Genomic DNA, 15,675 nt, shown 5'->3' with positions numbered 1-15,675 from the left:
AAAATCTTAAAAGTTTTAAAACAATTTCCTATATATATACATATATAAAGACATCATAAATCGGGATGTAGGACATCTTAAGGCTATTGTTCACTCATCACTACTATTTCAGATTATGACGTTAGAAGCAAAAAAATATACAATAAAAATTCTTGCTAAATATATTAAAATGGAAATTTGTTATTTTAATAAAACAACAATCAATAGTTCTGTTAATTAATTAATTCTGTTAATTAATAAATATATCTGGAAATTAATTATGCATAAAAAGAAAATAAGCTATGCTCACAGCTAATGATAACTGTCAAATTAAAAATATATAGAAATAAATATGATTTAATTCCTCCTCAAAACAGAAAGATAATTTTTGGTATATTTTACAAATTGGTTATATCGATCGTAAGTGTTGCGCTTTATTAAAACATGTTTTCAATTTAATATATTTAGCAAGAACTTTTATTGTATACATATATTCTCGCTTCTGACAATCTGAGACAATAGTGGTGAGTCAACAGGAACCTTAAAAACATCTTAAAGATGTCTTTCTGACAATTTTGTAAGACGCTTTAATATAATTCTTTAAGTAATTCTTTTTTATGGGGAGCGCCACGATGTGTACAGTTTTTGTTACCGATCTTTTTGGAAACCGGTTTTTTTAATTTTTGCAATTTTTCGGGAAATAATATTATTGATTGAATCTCAAAGAATTATACATGAAGTAGAGGTAGAATTTCCTGGGAAGTGCTATAAAATATATAATTTTTCGTTACCGATCTATTTAGAAACTGGTATTAGAAGTTTGACGAATTTTTCGGGAAATAATTAATCGAATTTTAAAGAATTTTACATAAAACGGGTAGAATTTTCCGGGGAGTGCTATAAACTGTATAGTTTTTTGTTACCGATCTTTTTGGGAATCGGTTACAAAATTTTCCAGAGAGGGGGGGGGAGAGAGAGAGAGAGAAAGAGAGACTATTTGCGTGTCTTATTACATATGTCCTCCGGGGCGAAGCCCGGGTAACCAGCTAGTGTATATATATATATATAAGGAAAAAAATAATAAACAACCAGTTCTCTCTTCATATTTCACCTTGCATTTTTTTACCATTTAAGGTATACCATATATCAATAATATACCATATATATCTTACCACATATATGTTTTTAAACATTAAATGTTAACTAATTAAAATTAATACTTAATCTACTAACTAGTAAGGAAATTCAAGGCAAAAAGAAAGAACTGAGTTGCGTTCTGAAATTCAACGTGAGTAACTCTAAGCTATAATTTACGTCACGTACACTATAGCATTAGAGTTACCTAGGTGTGCCTAGGCATAATTCCTGAACGCACCCCTTACTCATTATGTCATTATTTTTCTCGTCAGACATTTTAATATTCCGATGAACCGCGCGCACATTGATTATTGACCCAACAGGTATCCAAATCAGGCTGATAGGTCAGACTACTACTAGAACTACTATCGGCAAAGTACATTTCATATACTGCTGTCGGTAAAGTAATTAGGAACATAGTGCATTAATGAACTCGCTGGGTTATAGTAGTCTGACCTATCAAGCCTGATTTATCTGCTGGAACAATATCAATGCGCGCGTGGTACAACGAAATATTAAAATGTATAACGAGAAAAATAATGTTCTTTCTTTTCGGCTTTCGCTTTTCTTTACCAGTTAGATTAAGCAATTTTATCATTTAACATTCAATGTTTAAAAATATATATGCTGACATGCTTTTCCCACATTTACCATCATTCTTACATATGACGCGCAAACTTGTAAGTTTATATTTTATACTTTTCTTTCTATATTATTTTTATCATTTAGTAAGTTTATCATTTTGTAATTTTCATCACTTTTTAAACTTGTCAATTTATATTTTATATTTTTCTTTTTATATTTTCTCATCTTTTTAGTTCTCGACCTTTTATATTATATATATTTTTTTTCTTTTTATTTTTTCATTTAGTTCTTGACTTTTGGATTGTTGGCACAATGCCAGGACTGAATTGTTTGCAAGTAATATAATTTGAACACTTGATAAGGACCGAAAGTGACGGTCGAAACGTCGTGAGATAATTAAAGAATTTTATATAGCCAGTCAGCATCGATTATTACCACTCCTTTTTATTCTATTCACTGGCGAAGAAAAGGTTTCCTTATTTGTTAAAAATATATATGTATGTATGTATTGTATAGTAAGATATACATATATTAATGATTGACGTAGAATCTATTAACTCCATTGCGTCAAAATTGCGACTTACATAGACCATTAACCTTTAAAGAATGTGCAGGTTTTTTCATGACTTTTTATGATTTTTATTTATAACTTTCATATATGTGTTACAGTGTTATACTACAAAAAATAAGCGACCCCCGTAGAGCCTAAAAATAAACTTCCCGTTCGGCACGTTAATAAAAATAGAAAAATTGCATAAACATTCATATGATAGTAAATTTCAAAAAAATTATTATTTATTTATATTTAGTTTTGAATAAAAAATATGGGAATACTCTCTTTTTGTAAAATCTTTTATTATAAAAATATATTTTAAAATTCAGAGCTAAAAAAATGCAAACAAATTCATAAGAAGAACTTTGTAAGGAAAAAATGTTTATTTACAATGTTTATGCATAGGTATATATTTAATAATGTTATTTTGTATAATATATATTTTGAAGCAAGATATAACAGAGGCATATCGCACTCATGACACATTTTGACCTTCGACGAATATCTTTTTTTAAACATACTACGCATTGTAGTTATCCTGATGAATTTTCTTTAGACGATAAGAATAATCGCTTCCATTCTCGGAATTGGCCATATTCTTACTTGTTTCCCTTAGATTCCTGGAACTACGGAAATAGCAACCCAAAAAACCTTATACAATATGATTAATATGATATTTTAGTGCATAAACAATTTGAAGCCTAAAAATATTCTAGTCCTCTAAAGGATCTGAAATATATTTTAATTATGTTATCTATATTTAAAAGTTTTTTTAGGTCGCTAAATATTAATTTGATATCCAAGTTGATAAATTAAAAATAAACCAATATGGTGGATATTAAAAATAAAAATGATGAATTATGTATTCTAACTACTCTTCTCCTACACACATATTTGTCGCTATTATAATACTGTTCAACAAAAAAATACTTTTTTTCAAGCACAAAAACGAAAATAATCGTTTTTTATAGTTTTTTGAACGCTAAATACTATCTTGTTTGCCAAATTACTCTATCACGTTACAATTTTGAGAACTTTGCAATTAAAGTCGCAAGAAAAGATTATTTTAGTGTATTTTGGCATATAATTTAACTACGATATGTGATATATAATTAGAGAAGTTTTACTGCAATTAAAATTAAGTATGTTGTTAGGACTTTCAGCTCTTACTAAAGATATTTGTGTTGCCCAACTTGCCTCTATGCTCAACTAGTCCCGTCTTATAATACCCTAAGTCGCAACTTTGACGCAATATACTCTACACGTTAATCACCCATATCTTTTTAACCATAATCGACACAACACATTGGTAGTAGGGAGGGACTAATTGAGCCTAGAGGCAAGTAGAGCAACACAAATATCTCAATAAACAAAACACGTAAATACGCTCTTAGAAAAGTGAGAAGCGGGAAAACACTTCACCGTATTATTCAGTCTGTGCCCGACCATCATCTAGCGAATGTATGTGATTTGCTTTTTTTGTAGTACAATAAAACTAAAATTATCAGTTTGTTATAGTTTTTGGTCTATATGGTAATTAAAGTAACTGTCAAAAAGCCAGGTAAGTTCTACATTTATTAGATTTTTAGCTATAAAGTTCAAGTTGTTGTTATATTTACAGTTTTTTAGTTATAACAAAATATTTCAGCTGATACTGGTATAGGGCTAGTTGAGTCAATTAACTAATAACGATTTTCTTTTTGTAATTTTCATTATAAAAGGTTAATTTTAATTTTTATTTTATTTTTAACGATTAAATATCTTCACAATTTTTATGTTTAATTTTTGTTGTAAGAAGTTGAGTGTTTAGGTCAATTCTTGTTGATTGAAGCAGTTTGCACTTAAATTATATTAGAGTTTATTATGACTAACAATAAGAGACAAAGATTTGAATCAGGATTTGATTAATACAACCTAATTCCATTAATTTTTTCTAATAAATCTTATTAGCCAATTGTCTTCGTGACTCAATTTATTCCTATAAGTGGTCTCAACATGCCCCATGAATGGGATACATTGAATTATTCTGCCTTTTTGTATTCAAATCGAAATTTTTCCTATTTATGAAATATATTCAAGATGATTTATGTCTGCTTAATCACACTGAGAAAAAAAAATTTATTAATCCTAAGAAATATTTAGTCCGATACGTTCAACTAAACATTTTAGTTAGTTAACTAAACATATTTCTTGAGATTAACAATTTTTTTTTCATTGCAGTGAGCTGAATAAATATACTATCTTTTAAAGTAATGTTTATTAATTTATCATAATTAGACATCGGATTTTTTATGCAAATTGGTGAAAAAGAGCAATTAATAACATTTATGTTACTTAAAACATCCAACATATTTTTACTACAACATACGTTGTGCCGCGCTATTCAAGATTTGATAAGAAACTTATTCATAGTGTTTAATTAATATTATGAGATTATACAATGATGTAATACAAATTTCGGAATTAAATATCTTAGCGTTTATTGAAGAGATAATTCAAGAAATGTATAAGATTAAAATTTTTTTAACATTAACTGATATACATATGTCAAAAATATTTACAAAACTTATTTTGCAAAGGAGTGAAAATGACGATAGTGGAAGATAAAAGTTTGAGGGAGACACTCACGATAGAAGATTCGACAAAAATAACGAAAACGGAATTAGACGACGTCCGACCGTTAAAATTAAAGGTGTATAAAATAAGATGGCTTATGCTGGCCATCTTTATAATTAATGCTGGAACAAACTTTTTCCAATGGATAGAATACTCGATTATAACTAACATAGTTACCAGGTATCACATTTTTTTTTTTTTTTCAAAATACGCAAACAGTATTTTTGAACGTAAATACATCAATGCTTTTCTTGTATATTTTTTAGATATTATGGAGTGTCTTCGTTAATGGTTAACTGGACTTCGATGTTGTTCTTGGCGTATTATGCGGCGTTTATATTCCCAGTGTCGTATGTGATAGACAGGTGCAATCTGCAACGGACCATCATCATAGGCACCGGCTTAAATTGTTTGGGTGCCTGGATAAAAATCTTTTCCGTTCAACCTGACAGGTTTTACGTCGCTTTCATCGGCCATTCGGTAGTTGCGCTCGCACAGGTTACATCTCTTATTTTAGTCTATTAATCTTTTTAAAGAAATCTTGATTGTTCCAACTTTGTTCCTCCTCCTTTCTTTTTTATATTGTTACTCCAATATTACACTGTAATTCTCTGCCACGCACAGAGAATAGTAATTACTTTATTTCATATTAGGCTATGGTCCTGCCGTTACCAGGACGTATAGCCGCGCAATGGTTTCCTTCCACTGAGCACTCGACTGCCACGTCTTTAGGTATTTTCGGCTATCAACTGGGAATATCGTTGGGTTTTCTCTTAGGGCCTATAATTGTGAAAAACCACGAGAGCCTGGATGACATTGGCAAAGATTTTTGTCACGTTTATGCTGGATCGTTACAACCGTCGCCACGATTGCATTCGCTCTGGTAATTATATGTAAGTTCGTAATCTATTACAAATAAAGCAAATAATAATAGTTTGCCAATCATATAAGTATTTAATTTTCGTTTACTTAATGTATATATAAAAAATATTTTTCCAGCTTTTTTATAATCTTCCACATATAAAAGACTGTTCTCTAACTTAATAAAATAATAATTAACCAAAATTAAAAATTTATTGCACATATCAATATAAAATTTATTTCTTTGCTTACGCGTTGTTAACTTTTGTAAATGAGATTTGAATGTCTCTTTTAAAGATGTATGATAGATAGCTATATATTTAGTATAATTTTATTTTCTTGATTAAACAGTGTAGAGCTAATCTCAGAAATTATTCATAAACAACATGGTATCATTGGGACAGAAAAAGCGTAAAAATCGCAATTTTGTCCCATTTTTGTATTTGATATTGTTTAAATAAATCATTAAAAAATTGAAAAAAAATATAACCAGAAAATCTTAAAAAACCGTAATTGCAATTCTCGATGTCATAGAAGTGTACCATAAAAATTTCATTAATTTTTACCGTACATGAGCAGATATACAGATTATGATATTTACATGAGAAGTATATCTATATATATACAATTTCTGTAACTTATAAACCAAATATTTCAGAAACGGGTCGGACAATCAATCACAAATTTAACACAGGTTTTTGGGATATATAAGTGCACTATCTCTGTCAGCTTTATCCTGTTATTTTGACATAAGTATCATACATCTTTAAACGATCATTATATATTGATATCCGTTAAGCCAAAATAATGCTTTATAAATATTAATTAAAGGAAGTTATTCTTCAATACAGCTATCAAATTTTCAACGTAACTAAATTTTCCAATACAGCCGATAATCCACTTTAATCTTGTTCTCTTCATTCGAGTTTACTTTTATTTATCTTAGCCAAACACAAAAAAATAAAGGATAAAATTAATTAATTAAAGATTGCTTGCATTCCAGAAAAGATTATCTCGTTTTAATCTTCTCAATGTGCTTCCGCGTCAGTCTTTCAGAATGAACCGAAACTGCCGCCGAGCGAGACGCGGGCGTTGCAAAAAATGAATCAGACGAAGAAAAAAGAGGAATTCGTGGCGCTGATTAAAAGGCTCTGGAAAAACAAAAACTTTATCATGCTTTGTAATTCCTACGGTTTGAATGTTGGCGTGCTGACTACCATGTTTACATTACTCAATCAGATATTCCTCGTACACTTCGAAGTAAGCCAATTAATCTCGATGTAACGGATCGAACATAAAAAGAGAGAGAAATTCAAGCAAATATTTATGAATTTACGTCAACATCTAAAGATATTTTCGTACATATTTTGTACATATGTATCTAAATTCAAGACATACATGTATACTGCGCATGTGTTTTAGAATGGAGAAGAAGATGCAGGCAGAATTGGCTTAACGATAACTCTGACCGGTATGGCCGGTTCTGTCAGTTTCGGTATCATCCTTGATAAGACGCATAAATTCAAGTAAGAAAGACATTTACAATTGTGTTAGAAATCCAATTTAAAAATGTATCTTGCCTTTATTATAAATCATGAGTTAGGAACGTTAGGAACGTTGATTAATAATTTATATTTTCAGAGAAACTGCCGTAACAGTATATTTTCTTTCATTATTTAGTCAAATACTATTCGCGGTATCTATATGCATTGGCATAAAGTGGATGGTATATGTCTCAGCGATTTTCTTAGGGTAACGTATCGACATTTATATTTATACGCGATTAGAAAATTATAATAATTTAACATTAATTTAACATTAGACAAGGATGGAGACAATAGGAATTCTTGTCTAATGTTTCTGTCCGTGTATGGTACGGATATAATACGGTACGGGTACGGCAAGGCTGTGTCTGAATCGACCTTAAAACTACACGTAAATAACAAAAGTTCATCTTTTGACAATTTAGTAAAATGTGTATAATTGCATTTAATATAATTTATATTTTAAACATTATCTTCTCTATTATGTTTCTTTAGGGAATAATATATCCATATTATATTTTTGGTATCATTTGTTTCAGATTCTTCATGTCGGGATATCTGGCGTTGGGATTTGACTTGAGCATCGAATTTACATACCCAGAATCGGAAAATATACCCGCAGGATTTCTCAATATAACGAGCAGCATTTACGGCATTATACTCATTATAATATTTGGATTATTACTGAACACGTACGGTGATATTCCAGTGCACATCGGCTTGTGCACGGTTTTACTGTTCGGTTTCATCTTGACCGCCGCAACGAAAGACGAGCAAAGACGACAAGATGCGAGGAAGAAGGCTCAGTATCAAGAACTCGCGAGAATTGAGAAAAATGTCGACGGCGTTGCAGAAACTAATCAATTAATCAATTAATTAATTAATCAATTAATCAATTAACTTACAACATTAATCAGTAAACACAACTAATATCAAATCTTTCAATACTGATAAATTTTAGAACACATGTAATCTTATTCACTTTCTAACTTTTCATCAATGTTAGTTTCTAAGTCATACATTAATTCCAATAAATGTCTAAAAAGAGAATTAATCTCATATTGTGCACAGATGTAAATTACGATTTTACAGGAACATAAAACCGTAAGTAATTAAATAAAATATAAAAAAGAAAGTTTCATTATAAAAATATTTACATAATTTTCAATAAATCTTTGACTTTTTTCTTTACATGCACATTTTTTAGCATTTATATGTATTTACATAAAATATTAAATAACATGTATAATTTAAAGAAATTAGAAGTTAAATTTACGTTTTGCGTTTAAAGTTTTGAACCATACGCAGCTAAAGAAACGATTTTGCACGATTATAGATTATTCATTGTCTACATTAGACATCGAACACATCGTTTACGTTGTCTATGTATATAGAAAATTGCTCAATACTACAAGAATAAAATGAATAACGCGTGCCATCGCATACTTGTTTTAAAGTGGTGCAATTAAAATACGCAGCATTCGAATCTGACAAAAAACATGATAAAACTAAAACTGTAAGCATGTATGATCTTCTTAAATCTTCGAGCTAATAATGTCATTCTATTTGTTCATGTACAGATAAGGTAAACATGTCGCGTGATATTAGATCAGCCTGACATTGCAACGAAGATGTTACTTGACACGTAGTTATATTTCACCTCAATTTCGATCAACATCAATCCATTTATTGCCGCACCATTTTCAAATCAATTCGCGAGAAGTGTGAAGAATTTTGAAACGTGAAATACGATTCTAAATTGTGCCGCGTTATTCAAAATTTGATAAGAAAGTTTTTCACAGTGTAATTAACATTTTAAGAATGTACAATTTGATGTAATACTACGAATTTTGAAATTAAATATCTTGGCGTTTATTGAAAATATAATTTAAGAAAAGCGTATAGGATTGAAGTTTCTTTTTAACTTAAACAGATATACATATATTAAAGATACTTATAAAATTTATTTTGCAAAAGAGTGAAAATGACGATAGTGGAAGATCAAAGTTTGAGCGAGACACTCGCGACAAAAGATTCGACAAAAATAACGAAATCGGAACTAGACGACGTTGAACCGCTAAAATTGAAGGTGTATAAAAGAAGATGGCTAATGCTGGCCATCTTCATGTATTATACTGGATCGAACTCTGCTCAGTGGATAGAATACTCGATTATAACTAATATAGTTACTAGGTATCACATTTTCTTTAAAATACGAACAGTATATATTTTTGAACGTAAAAACATTAATATTTTTTTTAATATTATTTATATTATTTATATTGTATATTCTTTAGGTATTATGGAGTGTCTTCGTTAATGGTTGACTGGACTTCGATGTCGTTCATGGCATTTTACGCAACGTTTATACTCCCAGCGTTGTATGTGACAGACAGGTACGGTCTGCGATGGAACACCATCATAGGCACTGGCTTAAATTGTCTAGGTGCCTGGATAAAAACCCTTTCCGTTCAACCTGACAGGTTTTATGTCGCTTTCATCGGTCATTCGGTAGTCGCGCTAGCTCAGGTTACATACATCTCTTAATTTACTCTATTAATATTTTTCAGAAATCTTGACTGCTACACCTCCTCTTTTCTTTTTCATATCGTTGTCCCATTATTACTCTATATTCTCTGCCATGCACACTTAGAGAATAATTATTTTATTTCATATTAGACTATGGTCCTGCAGTTACCAGGACGGATAGCCGCGCAATGGTTTCCTGCTACCGAACTCTCGACTGCCACGTCTTTAGGTGTTTTCGGCAATCAATTGGGAATAGCATTGGGTTTTCTCTTAGGGCCTATAATAGTGAAAAACCACGAGAGTCTGGATGACATCGGCAACGATTTGTCACGTTTATGCTGGATCGTTGCAATCGTCAATTCGATTATATTTGTTCTGGCGCTAATATGTGAGTTCGTAATCTATTATAAATAAAGTAATAAATAATAGTATATTTGCCAATCATATAAGTATTTATTCTTATCTACTGTGACATGTAAAACAAATTTGAGCTTGATGTAAAAAATATTTTTCTAGTTTTTTTATGATCTTCCACGTATGAAAAGTCATTCATTAACTTAATAAAATAATAAATAATCAAAATTAAATTTGAATTGCGCATACTAATATAAAATTTATATCTTTGTTTGCGCGTTGTTATGTTAACTTTGGTAAATGAAATTTGAGTGTCTCTTTTAAACGATCATTATTGATATCCGTTAAGCCGAAATAATCCTTTATAGATATTAATTAAAAAGAAAGTTATCTTTCAATATAGCTATCAAATTTTCAACTTTTTCCAAAACCGCCGATAATCCACTTTATTCTCGTTCTCTTTATTTGGGTTTGTTTTTAACCAAACGCAAAAGGATAAAGTTAATTAATTAACCATCGCTTGTGTCCCAGAAAAGATTATCTCGTTTTAATCATCTCAATGTGCTTTCGCGTCAGTCTTTCAGAATGAACCAAAACTGCCGCCGAGCGAGACGCGGGCGTTGCAAAAAATGAATCGGACGAAGAAAAGAGAGCAATTCATGGCGCCGATTAAAAGGCTCTGCAAAAACAAAAACTTTATCATGCTTTGTAATTCCTATGGTTTGAACGTTGGCGTGCTGAGTACCGTTTCTACATTACTCAATCAGATATTCCTCGTACATTTCGAAGTAAGTGTATTTCGATGCAGCAGATCATAAAAAAAGAGATATTCGAACAAAAATTTATGAATTTACGTCGACGCAACATCTAGAGATATTTTTTTATATTCTGTCTAAAGTCAAGACATACATATAACTGCGCATGTGTTTCAGAACGGAGAAGAAGATGCAGGCAGAATTGGCTTAGCTATAATTACGGCCGGTATGGCCGGTTCTGTTAGTTTCGGTATCATCCTTGATAGGACACATAAGTTCAAGTAAGAAAGACATTTGCAATTGTGTTAGAAGTCCAATTTAAATGTATCTTGTATTTATTATAAATTATGAGATAGAAAACTTTGACTAATAATTTATATTTTCAGAGAAACTGCCGTGGCTGTATATTTTCTTACATTATGTGGTCAAATATTATTCGCGGTGTCCATTTGCGTTGGCATAAAATGGATGGTATATGTGTCAGCAATTTTTCTAGGGTAACATATCGACATTTGTATCAAGAGACACGGTAATGTCTCGCGCCAAGTACGCGCGGAGCGAGACCGCACCGTGATATATATTTATACGCGAATATTAATTGGAAAGTTAAAATAAAAAATTGATTTTGTAAAACATGTGGATAACATGATTTTCATTTAAAATTCAGTTCGAGAATGGAGTAACGACTCCGCCCCGGCAATTTTGACATTTCAATTTTTGCATTTTTGTCGTTTCCACTCTGTACCAGTTGAACAAAGCGACGATAGACCAAAAATGTCCGTATAAATTTTATAGCCAAGGGTTCACTCTTTACAACGGTATACCACATTTTACTAAAATTATTTGTTTTGTTGTTAAAAATCGGCACCGAAAAAATAGTGACGACTTTACCCCGGTCTCCCCTATCTATTATATTTATATAGTATTCATTTCAGATTCTTCATGTCGGGATATCTGGCTTTGGGATATGACTTGTGCACCGAATTTACGTATCCAGAATCAGAGAATATACCCGCGGGATTTCTCAATGTAATGACCTGCATATACGGCATTATACTCATTATAATATTTGGATTATTACTGAACGCGTACGGTGATATTCCAGTGCACATCGGCTTGTGCACGGTTTTACTGTTCGGTTTTATTTTAACCGTCATAACGAAAGACGAACAACGACGACAAGATGCGAGGAAGAAAGTTCAGTATCAAGAACTCGCAAAAATTGAGAAAAATGTCGACGGCGTTCCAGAAACTAATCAATTAACTTATAATATTAATTAGTAGATACAAATAATATCAAATCTTTTAATACTGATAAATTTTCGAACACATGGAATTTTATTCACATTCTAATTTTTCATGAATATTAGTTTCTGAGCCAGAGTGGACTCTTTTTTTGTAACATTTGGCCGTATCATGGCTTCATATGGCCAAAAATCAACAACAAGGAGAAATACTCCTTCTGCTGCCAGCATACTTTTCTCTCTAATATGTATGAAACTATTTATCTTTATTAAGATACAACTTTAGATATAAGTATGGTTTTATTTTTATTATCTAACAATGAGTTCTATTGCCTAGGAAAAAAAATGTACTTTAAATTCTTTTAAGTTAAAAGATTCATTATATTATTTTAATGTATTTGCAATAAGTACAGTTCAATAACTTTGAAACGTATTCGCGGGTTTTCATTATAATTCTATTAATATTTTTATAGTTAAATAACTATTAATTTTTATTTATTGTATTTCTCTGTATACGTGTACAAGTGTAGCTCTAAGCATATTACCACACCAAATTAATAAATAATGCAAAACGAGTCCGAGATATCTGTCAATTCTTTATAGCTTATCCATTTTAAGATAACGGATTCATAAAGTTCTGCATTTATTTTTAATACAATTATAAAGATACGTAAATATATATCTCATAAAATTTTCACAGATCCGTTACCTCATTAATACTTTTTGTCACTCACCGATCAACAGTAGACAGTTGTCAGCCACGTTGTAGTTACGATGATTCTGTAATATACAAACATAAGAGTCAAATTAAAACGGCGTTCAAAATAATCAATAATTTATAAGATTCTTTTTGTATGCATACAGAATTTCTTAATGGCTTTTTATTATATATCTATTAAGATATTTATTAAATTATAAATTTTTCAAAAAGGTTCTGCATAAGAATAAATTTTTATAAAATTTTAGATAAATTTTTTCTCTAATTATTATTTTTAAATAATTAAAACAAAACGGCTAATTTTACGCAAGTATACAGCAATAGCTTACCGCAAAGTTGTTCCACCAGCGTCCGATACCTCTCGAGACTTCCTTATATCCTCAGGTTCTTCCATCTAAACCCCTTCTTTTACATCACACAACAGAGTATATGTCTACAAGACTGATCTGTAACATATAAAAATATTCAAATAAAAATAATGTCTAAAATAAATATCCTATTATCCTAATTTTAATATAATTTGTACTATAAATTTTAATTATTCAAAAATATTTAGAAATATTTTATATATATATATATTAATATTAATCACAAGTCATAAATATAATTTATTAAATATTTAAAAAAATCTTCAAATTTAAGCCAAAATATTTTAAACAATAAATAAGTAAAATAAGTAAGTCTGTTTCTTCTTTTTCGAAGAAGTTCCTGAAATGGTGCAATAAGTTAGAGTGAGACAAGTATATTTTGTTTCACTCTAACTTATTGCACTAGTGCACCAGTTCAGGAAATTCTTCGAAAAATAACAAACGGAGTGGAATACGACCGTATGAGATGTAATATACAATCAAATTACGGAAAAGCCGTTAAAATATTTCATTATTATTACACAATGTATTAGACATTTAATACATAATTACGTACAGTGATCTGAAAACGATATACTGCGCAAATAAATAATTATTTTCATTTTTTAACAATTAATAAATAGATTAATAAAATGCTCACCTCATCTGTTACATTTGGCCGTCTTTTCGACTCCTCCTCTTTTCTTCTTTCTCCGTATTTCTTCTTGACACTTACATCTGTGTTTCCTAAAACAAATAAAATATTGATTACAATTAATCGATTACAAACAATCACTAGAATACAATGATCGCACGGCTCTGCCATACTTTCCATCGATACTCTCGATGGAAATTAATCACACGCGTACTTAATCATATTGCGACAGCGGAGAAATAAGAAAAAAAATTATAGCACGTTCGATCTCAGCGATATTTCACAAATAAAAATCACACAACGAAATGTATCAACAAAACGCGGCGTCGCTATATAGATTGATTCGCGCGATAGATCTTCGGCCGAACAAAAGACTTTGGAAATACGCGTTCAAACGGATTATCAATATCTGAACGCCGAATCTATACTTCTCGCGACAAGTACTGCAACAAATATTAAATACTAAATACAAAGTTAATTTACATGTTATACTCACCAGTTAAATAAGTCGCGACGGCTACTCATTTCCGGAACCAATCTGATCCGATCCGTCTCGTGTCTGTCCGCCGCGGGCGCCGCGATCTGGAAATGAAAGGGGAACGTAATCAACATGGCGGAGGCGCTTCGTCTTCCGCGCGTGGTTAACGTCTCGCACCCTGCACGCCGCGGTTGAAAAGCGATGCGGCGGCGCGGTGGTGTCACTATACGCGTCCCGCTCTTAACTTCGCGATTATGCGTTTCTCACACTTTGAGTGGAAAATACTATATGCTTGCCTTTTATTACAATTATTATTTTGCCTCCCAACGAATCGCGCGGCGTATTAAATATTCTTGACAGATATCCGCGATTTCGCGACTGACCGCACGACGCGACGCACCTTCGGCCGAGCAAGTACCTGCGCATGCATGTATTTTCGAGAACTAATATCAATACCGAAGCCGGGAGCGCTAAATGTATATATTACGCGATAGATGGTACAGTAAATGACGAACGCAAGGTTAATATATCTTATTTTTACCAGTTAAACGAGTCGCGACGCCACTCGTCCCGGAGCCGAGCCGTCCCGTGTCCGGACTGTCTGAAAACGAAGGGAGCAGACTGCGGCGTAATGAACATGGCGCGGATGAGGCGCTTCGTCTTCCGCGCGCGCGGTCAACTTCACGCGACAAGATCGCCAAAGCACATAACATGGCGTAGCGATGGTATACGACGGTCGTCGTCCCCGACCTGAAAGATCAGGATACGCCAATAAGCTTGTGCGTTACTTTTACATCCACGACTACGACTGTCATATGTGCTTTGGCCCTAACTTTAACGCGATTGTGAATTTCCGGTACTTCGAGCAGCAAATACTGTATGCTCGCCTTTTATTATGATCGTCAATAAGTATTTTTCTCTTTACAAATTACTTTAATTGTACAACACAAATATAACTTATTATTTCCTTGCCTTTATTTGATGCGAAATTTACGCTTCAACAAAAAATGCGTACTTACATCAATCTCGCGAGACTACGGATCCGATCACTCGTCGACATTCCGCGACGGATGTATCGGGAAATCGCGAATCGCGAATGAGAACTCGCGTGAATTGCGCGGTGAATTGCAGAAGCAGCTACTGTCGCGGCGATGCTACACTTGTTGCTCTCAACTGCACTTTCGCGGACTTTTCAACTTTTCACATTTCAAGTGCGTTCGCGGAGCGCGCTATTAGCGCTTTTGCGTTATTCTATCCTTGTTTTTTTTTATCTAATGAGTGATAAAGATAGAATGATGCTAGCTCCGCGAACGCACCCTT

At 31.8% G+C, this 15,675-nt stretch overlaps 1 protein-coding gene, 1 long non-coding RNA gene and 1 pseudogene across 2 annotated transcripts; 2 read left to right on the top strand and 1 right to left on the bottom strand.

Moving 5' to 3' along the window:
- The first annotated feature begins 3,612 nt into the window (after positions 1-3,612).
- Positions 3,613-8,176, top strand: LOC139820412 (choline/ethanolamine transporter flvcr2a-like; annotated as a pseudogene).
- Positions 8,177-9,259: 1,083 nt separating this feature from the next.
- Positions 9,260-12,741, top strand: LOC139820413 (choline/ethanolamine transporter flvcr2a-like). Its single transcript, XM_071790646.1, has 7 exons — positions 9,260-9,468; positions 9,573-9,804; positions 9,955-10,192; positions 10,735-10,946; positions 11,091-11,194; positions 11,300-11,410; positions 11,849-12,741. Exons 1-7 carry the CDS (start codon positions 9,260-9,262, stop codon positions 12,192-12,194), a joined length of 1,452 nt encoding a protein of 483 aa, XP_071646747.1. The 3' UTR covers positions 12,195-12,741.
- Positions 12,742-13,254: 513 nt separating this feature from the next.
- LOC139820051 (uncharacterized) lies at positions 13,255-14,460 on the bottom strand. Its single transcript, XR_011733883.1, has 3 exons — positions 14,374-14,460; positions 13,884-13,969; positions 13,255-13,321 (listed from the first exon to the last, which is right to left on the bottom strand). It is a non-coding gene; the product is annotated as an uncharacterized lncRNA (long non-coding RNA).
- Between the last annotated feature and the right edge of the window lie 1,215 nt (positions 14,461-15,675).

The sequence above is a fragment of the Temnothorax longispinosus genome, chromosome 10 (assembly GCF_030848805.1).
Source record: "Temnothorax longispinosus isolate EJ_2023e chromosome 10, Tlon_JGU_v1, whole genome shotgun sequence".
NCBI lineage: Eukaryota > Metazoa > Arthropoda > Insecta > Hymenoptera > Formicidae > Temnothorax > Temnothorax longispinosus.
The sequence above is the reverse complement of the archived record's forward strand: the minus strand, read 5'-3'. Positions and strand labels throughout refer to the sequence as shown.